The sequence below is a fragment of the Schistosoma haematobium genome, chromosome 2, assembly GCF_000699445.3.
Source record: "Schistosoma haematobium chromosome 2, whole genome shotgun sequence".
NCBI lineage: Eukaryota > Metazoa > Platyhelminthes > Trematoda > Strigeidida > Schistosomatidae > Schistosoma > Schistosoma haematobium.
Window position 1 is genome coordinate 37,849,671 of NC_067197.1, and position 14,744 is coordinate 37,864,414.

The 14,744-nt window shown below is 36.7% G+C and overlaps 1 protein-coding gene across 3 annotated transcripts in view; it reads left to right on the forward strand.

The window, feature by feature from the left end:
• Window positions 1–1,503: 1,503 nt before the first annotated feature.
• Window positions 1,504–14,744, forward strand: part of POLR1B_1 (DNA-directed RNA polymerase I subunit RPA2) — a 32,934-nt gene continuing 19,693 nt past the window's right edge. The window contains exons 1-10 of one of the 3 annotated variants that reach the window (XM_051215134.1): window positions 1,504–1,939; window positions 1,975–2,031; window positions 2,064–2,131; window positions 2,170–2,430; window positions 2,466–2,564; window positions 3,616–3,711; window positions 4,475–4,551; window positions 5,775–5,921; window positions 8,679–8,732; window positions 11,073–11,190. In XM_051215134.1, the coding sequence (XP_051068317.1) occupies window positions 2,281–2,430; window positions 2,466–2,564; window positions 3,616–3,711; window positions 4,475–4,551; window positions 5,775–5,921; window positions 8,679–8,732; window positions 11,073–11,190 (741 nt within the window). In that variant the 5' untranslated portion in view covers window positions 1,504–1,939; window positions 1,975–2,031; window positions 2,064–2,131; window positions 2,170–2,280. Of the gene's footprint in view, window positions 1,940–1,974; window positions 2,032–2,063; window positions 2,132–2,169; window positions 2,431–2,465; window positions 2,565–3,615; window positions 3,712–4,474; window positions 4,552–5,774; window positions 5,922–8,678; window positions 8,733–11,072; window positions 13,730–14,744 lie in introns of those variants that run through there. The other 2 variants (XM_051215132.1, XM_051215133.1) reach the window with 2 other exon arrangements.

Below are 14,744 nucleotides of genomic sequence, written 5' to 3' on the forward strand. Positions count from 1 at the left end.
ACAACTCGTCGTATTTGCACCAAATGGAGCAACCTCAAACTATATGGTGACACATTATTCCTAATTAATGAATTAAAACAACCCCTACTGATAGTACCGCGAGTGAAAGTTCAGAGTATTGTGGAACAGGTACACCGCGAACTCGGTCATGAGGGAGAACGGAGAACTGAACACGCTGTCCGTCAACGCTTTAGGTGGCCATCCATACACGAAGATGTAGCGTAGTTTTGCAAGAATTGTAACACGTGCTGCCGTTTTAAATCGCCTCAGCAGACACCCCGTGCACCAGTGACGCCCATGGTGACGACAGGACCACACCAGCACATCATGGGACCACTGACAACGACAAAGAACGGGAACCGCTACATACTGGTTATGGTGGATTATTTCACTAAATGGTGCGAAGCTGTACCCATTCCACAGCAAGACGCCCTTACTGTTGCCCGAGCTTTCATCAATCATTGGGTCTCCCGTTATGGTGCCCCTGTCTCACTCCACTCCGACCAAGGTCCATCCCTTGAAAGCCACCTCATTACTGAGATATGCCGGCTATTAGGAATCAGAAAGACACACACCACCGCGTATCACCCAGAAGGTAACAGTCTCGTGGAAAGAACAAACAGAACTATTAAAGCCATCTTGCAGTCGTTCACCAGCAGATCGTCACCTGAGTTATGGAATGAGGTGCTCCCCCAATGCCTTTTAACATATCGTACGTCGGTACATGGGTCCACGGGATTCTCGCCTGCTATTTTACTGTTTGGGCACGAATTACGCTTACCAGTAGAGATACAGTCACCCCTGCTGTCCTACGAAGAACAAGAGCATGTTCCATACATACGTACTCTCCGCAGCCGACTAGCTGATGCATACCGTCTGGTCAACATTAACTTATGCAAGGCTAGTGGACACCAAAAAGATATATATGATCGTCAAGCACAAGGACCTAGGTATACAGTTGGAGATCGCGTCTGGTTACGCCGCCCAATGACATCGCTAGGAGGTTGCAGTAAATTCCATCAGCCCTGGCAAGGCCGCTTTGAAATTGTCCTCATCCGATCGCTCACCACGTTTGTGTTGCGTAACATACAACGGCCTAAAGACGACGTGATAACGGTGCACTACAACCAGATAAAACCCGATCGGACGACATTTCCCTTCGATGCTCAATTCGCTGATCCACCGCCGGCCACTAGATTTTACGAAGTACCATCTGAAGGAGGGACAACATACCCGTGCCTAAGACCAGGCACTGAGGACAGTGTCTACCTAGGAGAGGGGGCGATGTAACGGGATTAAAATCATCATGTATGATGTTGTTAATAGATTTTGTTCTCTTTCTATTGCAGAGCAAGCAAGAATAAATGCCTTAGAAGAAAAAGAGCAAGCCCTGCACGCACTAAACTTACAGGACGACTCATAAGACCGTTTTGTAAACTAGCTCTCTTTTCTGTACAGAACCCGCGAATTTTAGTTTTAAATAAACGACTGGTGGTCTCCATTCCGTGTTCTCTCTGTGGTGTGAAGTGTTCAGTTAACATTGTGTGTGTTGTGGCTTTAGGTCTTCCCGCCTTCCAGTGACTGCTGATTACACGTGTTACACCGGGACATCCACTTTAGTTGTGGTGCTACCGAGAGAAATTGCTCAAGATTCTTCCTCGACTACCCCTTTAATTTACTATTTAATTGTTCTTCAAAGTTTTAGAAAGTCGAAACGGGTTATACCGCTTTATAAACGAGAATTTCTCATAGCAACCGGAATCAGCTTCTAATAACAAACTATTTCGTGTTACTGTCCCTTGGAGTTTGAAGCTTGAGTCTTGGGTTGACCTTGGTAGTAGTTCAGTTATGTACATGTGATTGGATGGAGAGGTTATCTCGGGTACATACGGGATCATTCGACTTCCTTGTGAAGGAGGGTCTCAGTAGATTAGTTAAGGTATTCAAAGAATAATCATTAAAATGATCCCATAGCATTTACAACCACTGGAATTTAACAGTGGAAATGATGTCGTGGAGTTCAAAGTACAGGTAAGATAGTTTTGGTTGGTAGAAATGAATAGCGAAGTTTATAGAAGTAGCTCCCCCCGTCGATTCAGATAACAGATCTACACTAATTTATCCCAGCGAGGTTAGTACATGCTAGTGTTGGCCTAAAATTATTTATAGTGTCGGAGGTCAGGATTAACTTATGGAGGGGAGTTAAAGTTGAGTGTTCGTGTTTCGGTAAATGGTTCACCTTTGGGAGTTTTGGATGTTCCATGTGGAGTTTTACCTGTCATGGTCATGTCTCGGTCATGCAACTTGTCGTCTTTGCCCCGTTCACAATTCTATTTACATGGAGAAGAAGTCAAAGAGATTGGTGGTTATTTCATAGTCCACGGGAAGGAGCGTGTTCTAAGGTTGCTTATTATGTCAAGACGAAATTATGTAAGCCTTCGTTGGTCGCTAATTTTAATATATAGCCATTAGCCATCTCCAGACCAACTTTCAAGAAGCGTGGACATGGTTACACAGAACGTGCTATAGTGATGAGATGTGTGAGAGAAGATGAAACAGTCTCGGTAAGTTACCGTATGTTTAATACGTTCAAGTAATAATTTATTACGCAGCCCATTAATTTAAAAAAGGCTATAAAGTCTAAAGATGAATATTTATTCTGACGGGTCATAGTTCTTAGAAAAGTAGTTACCAAGCCCGATTTGAATATTTCCTATCATAAACTAAAGATTCGTAAGTAGTTGCAATATTTTGCCCGTTCCAATGCATTGGTTGCCAAAGACACACCTGAATTGTCCTGTTCTCGTTTCAGTGGTCCGAACACCTTAGTTTAGCCTGGAATTTTATTAGTCCACAGTTCCATATTTTATTTTGATCCATGCAAGGTGATACAAATTTGCTGTCCTCAATTCATTAAATAGCCATATCTCAAAGCTGAATATCACGGAATTCATTGCGAATTCAACTGAAGTGCCACAAATGCATTAACTTTTTATTCCACTTAGCCTGTAACACTTTATATCTTTGGCATATTTTCGTTTATTTGAATGAGTGTTTTCCCTTTGTTTTCCTGTCTGTTTTCTGCCTTTTAGTGTAATGACCTGTTGTATGTTTGTAATACTGAAAATCTGCTGACTGTCAGAGTCGTTTTTAAAGTCTTAAACTTATCTTTTTGATTCTTGAGATAATTAGTAGTTAGAAAGGTTAAATGCTTCCGATAGTAACTTTCTCACAATCAAGACCAAATATTTGGTGCTTTTAGATTTCGGTTTGTGTTTTTGGCTTCACTGTTAAAGAGCCCGATCTTAAATCAGTGTATTTTCCTCCCAAGGTTTGTACTCATTAACAAGCTAACGAAGATTTTCCGTTGTTAAATCCGTGGGACTAGTATTATGAAAAATTTCTACATATAGTAGTTATTATCAGTGCTAATTCAAAACAGATTCTGGTTTTATATTACACACAACTTGTGACCTCTATTTCGGTGATTGGCAGTACTTTTCCAATGTTCTCTTTTGATTCAAGTATCACTACCTGTGAATCTGCAGAACATTATCCCATTTGTTTTGAAATGATATCTTCCTATTGCATGTGGAGTAAAAACTTACCTTTCAGATTCTGATGTTGCATTGGCTCGTGAACGGAGAACCGGCACTGGCATTCATCGTTGAACGTGAACAGTTTCTTGTCCCTATCTCCATTATACTCCGAGTGAGTTTAAAAAATTTGTATAAAACTTTCGGATATAGTTTGTTTCCTTATTTTGCTTACGATATCTATCCTTTACCTTGTATTCTAATTTATTTCTAAGAGTCCACGGAGTTGTTTCTGAATGCTCAGTTTTAGAAGTCTCTATAGTCATATTCCAGTTTTTCTGTGTTTTGTAAAAATGGAGCACTATAACATATCGATTCTATTTCTCACGTCCTCGAACATTTCAATACGAAGACAAAACGAAAAAATCAGTCAATTATTTTAGTAGATTGAAAACGTACATATAAAATTTGATTCAGTAAACAATAAAATACGTAAAAACCTGGGACACAGGTGCAAATAAATGTACTTACTATTCAGTTGTTTTGACACATAGTTTGTACAAACTCAAAAGTCTTGTTGACAACTATATTTTCTCTCATAAGCGAGATTATTTGCCCTCGAGTTCATTTATTAGTGCCATCTTTACGTTGGATCATCTGAAACATTATAAAAAGACTCAATAATTGAAATACCCAAATGCGTTCTGCTGCACTATCAATGTGACTACATAAACTCACTGACTGATATGCATATATCAAGTGTAATAATTATAGTTTGTTCAGTTGAGTTTTATAGAATCAAACGTCTACATTAAGTTCAGAATTTTCTCGTCACAAAAATGTTCTAATAGCAGGCTTCAAGTGCAGAATATTTTCTCAACCAATAATTGTGTCCACATTTATAACCACCAAGTTTTTTTAAATTTGTACTATTTGAGGCTCTGGTTAAGAAGACAGAATTCGAAATCTTCGATGATATTCGACGCGGTTGTGGGGAATCTTTTTCGCTTGAAGAGTATGTTCATAAATTGTTTTTCATAATTCAAGTATTAATCTTTCACCATCGTATTGTTCATATCATGATTGATCTACAGCTGATTGTCACTTACCTTTCCCTAAGTATAAAGCTTATCAGTTATTCTATTCAGAATAGTGAAAGAGTTTACACTTTGTTTCTGTTTATATGTACGCGTAACTTACCGGTTTATGATATTACGTGATCATTCTGTTCCGAAACACAACCAACGCATACTATTTAGCTACATATTAGTAGGGAAACAATATACATATTTTATTAGAGTTTCTATATTTCCCTTGACGTCATTTATGAGGATGTCAAGTGCTTGAGATATCAACTGTGTGTTGTAGTATCCAGGACTGCTAACTGATCTCAGTCAGTCAGCTACAACGTAGGACCAGGCACATATGTGCATCGGTCCAGGTTGCCATACCGCATCAGCACAACAAGATGAACACCGGATTCATGGCAGTGGTTAGGTCAAAGGTAGTAATATGTAAGAGAAAGATTGCATATAGAGATATAGTACAAGAAGAAAAAATTGGTTCGTAGAAAGAAAGATATGAAGCGATTTTAATCTCTTAGTTTAAGGGAAGACAGGGAGTGTATACACCGACGCCATTGTGATCGATTCTGAGCCATGTCACCAAGAGTCTCCAACCATTGGTTACGATAGTCACGCGGACCCCAACCAAGTAGTCTGCATCTACCAACATGGCTCAGACTAGAAGTTAGTGACTTCAAGCACTGATGCCACGTTTTGGTTTGGCCGCCCCTAACTTTCTTCCAACCATTTCCAATACCGGATAGCATTGCACGTCGTGGTAATCGGTGTTCAGGCATACGTAACTGATCTCACGTCATATAGAAAAACCTTAACAATGAAAAGTAGGGTTAACCTAACTTCGATTTTCAGATAAGTAATGAGTACGTCTACATCAGTACTTTTTTAGTTACCAACACTTAATACAGGTTAATTTCATTAATATTGAGGCGAAAATGAGCCGTTTACTATAAGTTAATCGTCCATTTAACCCTTTTTTAATCTTTGTTGGACAATACGAGTATATGAAGACAAAGCTTTGTTTATCTGTCGGTTAGATCATAAAGTTCATATGTATTTGAAGTGTATCATTAACCGTCTCTAACTAGTTATTTAACCTGTTAATTTAAGTCCGTACATACGATATTTCGTTCCTGTTTTTTAAATTCCACATTAGGAACGCAATGCGAATTCTTATACGCCTAAAAGATGATGAGTACAGTTCACAGACTCGTGCTTTGTGCTATTTAGGAGGATTATTCCGAAGGCGAATGAATGTTCCCGATCGATTGTCAGATGAAGAAGCTGGAAAATTTCTACTCAGGTATTTGTGACGTTTACTTTACCTTAATAAAGTTTAAAACCAATCCATAGTTTTGTATCTATCAGTTTGGAATTTTTTCGTTTATTTCTCATATGTATCATAATTATAACAGGTTGATTTGACAAGCAATACTACTGACGAACTATATCTCAAGTTACTCGCATTCACCACTCTAGTTTATAAAAATGAAGTGCTATTTAACTTCTTTTTTTCATATTATTTTATGGACTGAAATCGAATAGTTGGTATGTTCGTATTAAGTCAGATTGTCATTAAATGAATTATTTTAAAACCTTGTGTTTGTTACTGCTAGAATAGGTAACTTGACTAGTTATGTGATATTACAGTTATTCGGAACCGTCTAATTTTTAGCGGTCCAGTTACTTTGGTTTATGTTGGAAATTCACTTAGAATGTAGTAGCAACTTCTTCATTCATAACTTAAAGTAAACCGTTAGTTGTATCTTTGTCAGAAAATTTTGCATATGTAATTGGACAAATTCAGCGAGTTTCGTTCAGTTTTTGAAGGGTTTTGTCAACAGAAATGATAAATATCTAAGTCAGGACTATCTTTCAGCAAATATGCCAGGTTTCCGAAAGTGCTTCCCATATTTAGTTTTGTAACAGGTTACTAAACAGCAATTACGACTTTACCACATATTACAAATAACCTTTGCTTCAATACCGGAAATACAAATTCGGTGGGATAAATTATCGTAAATGAATGGGTTTCTAACTGTTATTTGGAGTTGTGCCACATCCTAATGGAAAATTGTCAAAATGAACGAAACATTCAAATAAGAATGGCAGTTTCATCGCTTCGATGTATTTCTGACAAAACCACAAGGTCATATGGAACTTTGAGGTTGACTGGTAGACATTAACACGGGTAAAGGCATAAATACAGACATGAAAGCATATAAAATTGGGATGTTTATTTATTTATTTGAACACATAAATATTGGCACCAAATATATGTGCGCCACACAAAATGTGAATCCTTTGATTGTTAATCGAAGCAAGGAAACTATTTCCATATTTATCGACAGTTCATATTTGTGTGTGGGCTGTGATACTGCCCGGGTGCCGAGACCGAAGCAGATGGATTTTCCTGGGGGACTACACCCTGAGCCTTTGACCTAAAGGTCTAACCAACAAGGCAGTGGAGCATGGTGAGGAGATGCAGTCCCATGGTAGCCGGTGACCAAAAATTGGTTCATACGCCAATGCTTTTATATCTTTAACCAGTGTTAATGTCTACCAGTCAACCTCAAAGTTCCATATGACCTTGTGGTTTTGTCAGATATACATCGAAACGATGAAACTGCCATTCTTATTTCGATATTTCGTTCATTTTGACAATTTTCCATTATTTTTCAAACCTAAATGGCCTTCGTAGTTATGCTTTGCCACTGTTTTTTTGGCTTGCCATGGTTTCATTTTTTTATAAGTAGGCGATTTGATACACCTCCAATCAATAATTATGCAACTGTTAAACGTAGCTCATGTTTTTGAATTTTCGAATCTAAACTGTTGAATTGTAAGTTCAAAGAGGGTTCCACTAATTTAGGCTTATATAAAACTATGTTAATACTATTCATAAAGCTTTACATAGTCACTAAGTTTTTTCATTATAGTTTAATGTCTGTCATTCACTTTTTATTCGAAAAATAACCTGACAGAGATTTTGGTACTGTCTGATTTAAACCATTTTTGTAACTTTGATCAAGCGACAAAATTCATATGTTGTTTACAGCTTTATATTTGCTCAAAATTGACGATAACGCTTTTGCGTTTTGATGGCGATTTCGTTTTTGTGGTGTTATCTGTCTACTGAACAGGGAATATTGTAGTCGTCATATGTTCGACATGACCATTATGTTATGAAGCTGGATGACTCGATAACACGAAAATCAGCAACTAACTTTACATTTTCTCGTATTATTTTTTCACTCCACTGCTATAGAAGTCCTACTCACTATCTTCACGTGGCTATATTGTTTACGGAATTTAGACGACAAATAGAATATCCGAGGCTTAAACCGGGTTGATGAGTTAGGAGGATCCACTCAGGGGCGTTGAAGAACCCCGATTCCAAAACAACCGAGTACATGAAGTTCAGAATCCTGAGGAAACAAATGGCATATGAAACTTCCCGATCAATGGCTACCATGAGACCGCACCTCCTAACGTCGCTCCACTGTCTTTTAAATTAGAGTTCGAGGTAAAAGACTCGGAGAATGGTCGCCTAAGAAAACCACTTGTTTCAGTTTGGGCACTCAGGTAGTATTTTAACACACACACAAATCTAATGACTTGTATGGAGGATACATATTTTGGTGTATCTTGGTACCAATGTTTGTATTCAAACAAATAATACATTCTTAGACTTCAAGCATCAAAAGCGAAACTGGGCACTTCTTACAGTGATGACATGGTGCCAGGCGCTTACGTATTTTAATCAGCCAGTAAGATTGTGGTTGTAAAAGGAATCTGAGTTTTATTTCCTCTAGTGTTGCTTCATAAATTATACAATTAGTCTTTAATTATCGGCTTATAGATTCATAACTAAACTCCCATTCTTTGAATTTTTATAAGATTTTTCGTCGTTACACAATCATCATAACTCATCACCCTTGTATACTAATTTGTATTAATCTACATTTATTTTATCTTTTAATTGTATTTGAAAGAAGTTTTTTCGTCGATTTATTATTTTTTTGTATAACTGTTCTAATTGTTGATAATACACTTTTAGTGAATATATTGCCATCCATTTGTCATCATTCTTGGATAAGTATCATTTACTCTGGTGAGTTAGATTTTAATTTTTAAAATATTTCTACACCGTTGTTAAACAAAATGTTTTGGAGAATATATATTCACATTTTGTTCTGTCTCTCGAAGATCCTCACTACTGTTGATATTATTAGTTTCACGCTTTTTGTTGCATTTATTGATTTTTCTGCTAGTTCTGATAATACAACTTGTGTACATACTCGTGTAATCGGTTTTGAGTTACAAACAGTGAGAGTCAGTTTTATTATCCGGTTTCCCAAACGAAACTAGGTGAAGTGGAACTCGAACCTGCGACGTAATGACTAAAAGTCGAAAATCTTCTAGTTCACTATAGTTTCTGTTTTTTATTACATCTAGAACTTTAACTACTATGACTATTAGCCTAATTGACAAGTGGGATCTTTGTGTTTTATGCTATAAGTATTAATGTCAGTTGTGCATCTTATAACATAAATTATGAAAAAATTGAAGACATGTTTCCAAAATATCTGTTAATATTGTATAGTTAAGCTATGTCACCAACTGTATAAAGATGAAAGTACGGAGATAATCGTATTCTAACTGAATGGACCTGTTCTCAGGGCATTTGTATCATGTTTTCAAGGATTTTCACCGTTGAGAAATTAGTAACTATGATGAGATGTTTATTAGTTTCTGGTTTTCAACGATTCTTAAGCAAATCTTACTGTATACTAAAGATTGTAGTTATGAATGTATAGGTTGTTATTGTTTCACTTATTTCGCAGTTCACATTTAGGCAACCTTTGCTGAATACAGTTAATAAATCTCAAATAAACCAAGATTTGTGCCTCGGGTTTCATTACACAATCGGCTTAGTCTTGATTATAGTAGTGCAGACTGGTACAGTTTACACTTTATGGAATTTTAAGTTGCATCCAATGACATTACCGATTTAAATTTGCATATTTCGAATAATATTATTAGCTCAGTAATTCAGTGTGATACAGATCAAAGTTCAGTATCCTTAGCTGGAAGAAATACCATTTAATGTAGTTTATATTTAACTGCGGTAGTTAACTTGCAGCATTGGTCATATATCGTACACGTTTCTCTATTAAAATAATGAGTGGACACGGTAAAGGTGGTAAAGTTCGCAGTAAGGCTAATACAAAGTCATCGCGTGCAAATCTTCAGTTCCTTGTTGGTCGTGTAGATCTTCTACGTAAAGGCAATTACGCTGAGATTTGGTGCTGGTGCTCCAGTCTATCTAGCTGCAGTTCTCGAATACCTGGCTGCAGAAGTTTTGGAGTTAGCTGGTAATGCCACTCGTGATAACAGGAAGACTCGCATTATATTTAGTTTGAAAAGGACTAGTTGCTTTTTGCTCTCTTTATTCTTCTATGCTCTTTTCTAGCTTTTTGCAATCAAGTAGGTTCAGGATTTAAAACTTTACCTTTAGATCGCTGAATTAACTTAACAAATTTAAGTGTATTGACTTTTACCCTAACTCAAATTTCACATTTATGGACATAAATGGTCGGTGTACTGTATTACTTTCAAAAGCTGCTGGTACACAAATCAGGTTTCACTGTAAATGATGCAATAATTTGCCAGTGTTAATTTGATTTTCTTGTGTTCTCGATTTTGGGATCAGCAGTATTTAGGCTTTTAAATTATTATGACATAATAGCAGATCGTTAATGAAATCAGGAGTACAGGTTTCTAAAAATAGTTTCGTATAATGGTTAAACTCATGCGACATATTCAGGTTCTTTCTTACTGCTCAGTGCACTTCTCAGCCTACTGCATTTCGCTTTTAAATTTAACAGCACAGTATTAAAAGCAATAAATTATTGTTTAGATCTGTCGATATTATCACAGTATAACTGGGGTTTCTCGAAAGTTTCGAATCAGATACTAATTAGCTTCTTCATATTTTCATTCTTAAAATTAATTATTTGATGAGATACTTGTGCCGCAAATCGATACTAGGGTGTTTACAATACTGGTCTCTGTGCATATTACCACTTTATTTTTAGATTTCTGTTTTCACTAAAAATAACAATCATTTATCATTTGGATTGTATTCATTGGTCTTTGAATTAAATAAATTTTCAATAAGCATAATGCATGTTAAGCCTCAATCAGTTGTAATATAATTCGTGTTATTTTCCAGTTCCCATACATATCACTAATATCAGAGTACACTAATTTTACTCTGAAAGAAAATATTCATTAATAAAACCGCCTACATAATCATTCACACTTTACTGATCACCGTCAACTTTTTTTGACACATTTAAGATTTGTGTTAAATATATCGTTTCCTTTTTTATAGAAAAAACAATCAAATTGTTTTTCCCTCTTGTTTTGGGATCTTTTTGTTTTCTAGTTTCATGATTAAAAAGTTGCATGCATTTGTCTCTGGTTTATGTTGTGAAGAAAGCAATGACAATCCAATGTTTCAAGAAGTTTTATTACCGTCTACTTTATATCTCCAAGTATTACGTGTAAGTATAATGTATGTTTCATAAAAATTAGCAAAATATTTCTGTACCATAAGCAGCTAACATTTGTACACAGTTGGAATGTAAAAAAGCATTTTTCAATGCTGATTTATATTCGAACGTATGTTTTCTAATGTTTCACCATCTATGTATTGATCCTAAGTGGTTAGCGAATTATAACCGATATTGTGCCAAGTTTCTAAGAACTGAATAAAATCTACCAACGAAATAATTTATTTTTTATTTGATTTCATTTTATTTGAACATATAAATATTGGTACAAGGCGGCACCAAATATATATGCGCCACACAAAACAATGAGAATGGAGAGAGAAAAAAGAAGGTAAGGTGTGTATAAGAAAAAAAAGAACGATAAAGATTACAGATTAGTGTAAAGTAGTGTAATAATAATGGTGGTAATAATGAGGGAAACGGAAAGGTACAACCAGAAGAATTTCAGTTAAGGAAGATACAACCAATTTTATGAAGAAAATAAAAGGTTACAGCAAGATCGCCACTGGTTTCTATTCTCAGCCATATCTGATAACGTCTCTAACCACTGTGTTGCACCATCTCTCGGACCCCAACCAGGGAGTCGTGAAGAGCCAACAGAAGCCAGCCCTTTGCAGCTTTCTTTCATACTACGACACCATGCCATACACTGACCACCTCTCCGCTTTCTCCAACTAGTTCCAGAGTCAGCAAATAATGCACGACGTGAAATTCTCTAGGACGACATTCGTAGAACATGTCCAAGCCACCGAAGTTGGTGTTTCAAGATGGTGACACCAGTTGGATTATCGTCTCTGTGCCCGAACACACGATGCCGAACCTCTGCATTACTAACATGATGTTGCCACTGGATGTCAGCAATCCTTCGAATACAGCGATGATCGGGCACAGAAAGTCGTCTAACGTCCTCAACTCGGAGAGGCCAGGTTTCACAAGCATAGAGCAAAACTGCTCTCACCGACGCATTGTAGATCCGACCTTTTACAGCCAGACTAACATCACGAAGGCGCCAAAGATGGCCCAGATTGGCGTAAGCCGCTCTGGCTTTCACTATTCGTGCATTGATCTCATCACTAACACCACCACTAGCACTTATGCAGCTACCTAGATACACGAACTTCTCGACTACTTCTATCTGTTCACCATCCAGAGTGAGTACAGGATTAGAATTCTGCCAGTCTTGTAGAAGTACTTTGCACTTCGGTGGTGCAAAGCACATACCATACCTACGGACACTGATTGCCAACTGATTAAGTGCGTATTGCATGCCTTGGACATTATCGCACAGTAAAACAATATCATCCGTATACTCAAGGTCGAGAAGTCTTTCTCCAGGCAACAGATCCACACCGCCGTTACTTACATCCATCAGAGCTGTTCTCAGAATATCATCGATGGCAAAGTTGAAGAAGAATGATGAGATTGGGTAACCCTGCATAACCCCACTGCTTGAATGGAACAATGGAGAGAGGTGGTTGTATGCCCTCACTCTGCCTGAGGTGTTTGTATATAGGGCCTTTAAGATGTTAATGTACTTCTCAGGCACACCCTTCTTCAATAGACAATCCCAGAGAACAGTCCTATCCAACGAATCGAAGGCAGCCCTGATGTCAAGAAACACTACGATTGTTGGTCAGTGATAAGTATATCGGTGTTCTAACATTTGGTGGAGGGTGAAGATATGATCAATACATCCTTGATCAGAACGAAAACCAACCTGCTCCTCGCGAGTCAATCTTTCTCGGGTTTCGAACAGCCTACGAAGTATGACGGAAGCCAATAGCTTGTACGCAATGGGAAGTAGACTTATCCCCCGATAGTTGTTACTGGAACGACGTGAACCCTTTTTAAAGATAGGGACAACTATCGACTCATTCCATGACGTTGGTACACTCTCTAGCTCCCAGACTTTTGTAAACAACGTCGTCTATTCCTTAGTCAGAAAGTCAACACCATCTTTAAAAAGAGCCGAAGGCAAGTCATCTGGGCCAGGTGATTTGTAGCGCTTTAAGAGTTGGAGTTCCTTGCGGATTTCCGCCTCACTTGGTGGATCAGTCGCCACCGACTCAAATAATATTGTGTGGTGATCATAAGCATAGCTTGCTCTGTGTCTTTGTGAACTGTAGTTTAATGTAAAATGCCGATTCACGTAAATTAATGACTATAGTGCTCGTGTATTTCAGGACTGCCGAGTGTACAGTTCTGAGTTTAGACGCAGAATACTAGGTCAATCTGGGAAACAGTTTGATCAGTTAGTGAGTCTTTACCGACTGAAGTGGTTGGGACATATATTACACATATTTAATCACCGTCTATCTCGATACGCGATGCTGGTTGACGTAAGAGTAGGTTGGAGGAAAGCTAAGTGCGGGTAGATATATATAAACGTAATAGTAAACTCAGTATCTTCAACTAGTAAAGTATAGATCCTTAAGCTTGATTTTCATCTAATTAGCTGTAGCTAAACGAATAAAACAATTTGACTGCAAATTACTTTAATTGTCTATTCAAAGTCATTTGTAAATTAAATCCATTTATTTGAAATCAATTTGATAAGTTATACAATCTAATTTATTCACGTTATGTAGAGTAGTTTATTTAAACTATGTTTATTTGAAGTGTTATGTTTTTGTTGTTGTTGTTGCTAGCTATCGATATGTCAATATGTTCAGTTGAATTTTGTTGTTAATTGAAAAGAAATTGTGAATTGTTTTTAGCTTAGATTATTTACATTTTCAGAAACAACAACACTTGTCAATTACAGTAATTACAATTCATAATTTTCATTTCAATTCATTACATTGTGCTTATTTTCTTTTTACACTATTGTTTCATTATTTCAGTTACTTCATTACTTAATAGTTGTAACTCTCTATCTACTAAGTGCAAATTTACGTGATTGGTTTGAATGCACACTTATTTTATGGGGTTAGTGTTATACTAAATAGTTGTCAAAACTGAATTAATTGAAGGTGGGAGAATTTAAATCAGACTGATTTGACTGTCAGTCTACCGTTAATATCTAATTCACTTTAATCGATTATTCTTTATTCTAAGATGACATGGTTTAAAATCGGTTTCAGTGACGCAGATAAATTAACTTTTTATCTGACTTTAGGTTGTGAGTTCCACTTTTCTCACATGCCTTTTCTCTTTTTCTCTTTGAACCATATTCTCAATGTTAAGTCTTTTTCTTTAATATTGGTATTACATTATATCGATTTCTTTGTTATTCATGTCTGTTACAACTTGTCGTGCTAATACCATGTAGAAACCTGGATCAACGAACATTTGTACCAGATTCTACTCTGATTATGATTAAGTTGGTTGCAAATTTTAATCTAAAGGATGACATTAACAGCGAAAAGTTTGGTCATACCGAGTTGACTATATATTATTTATCTTTAATTGCTCTGTTTTAAAGACACTTGTTGTTTTATTATTGATCTCCATAATAATTTTATTAAGTGATCAGTAATATATTTATTACATTCATCCCCGAAAGATCCACTTCATCACTTTGTTTTTTCCTTAATAAATCCTTC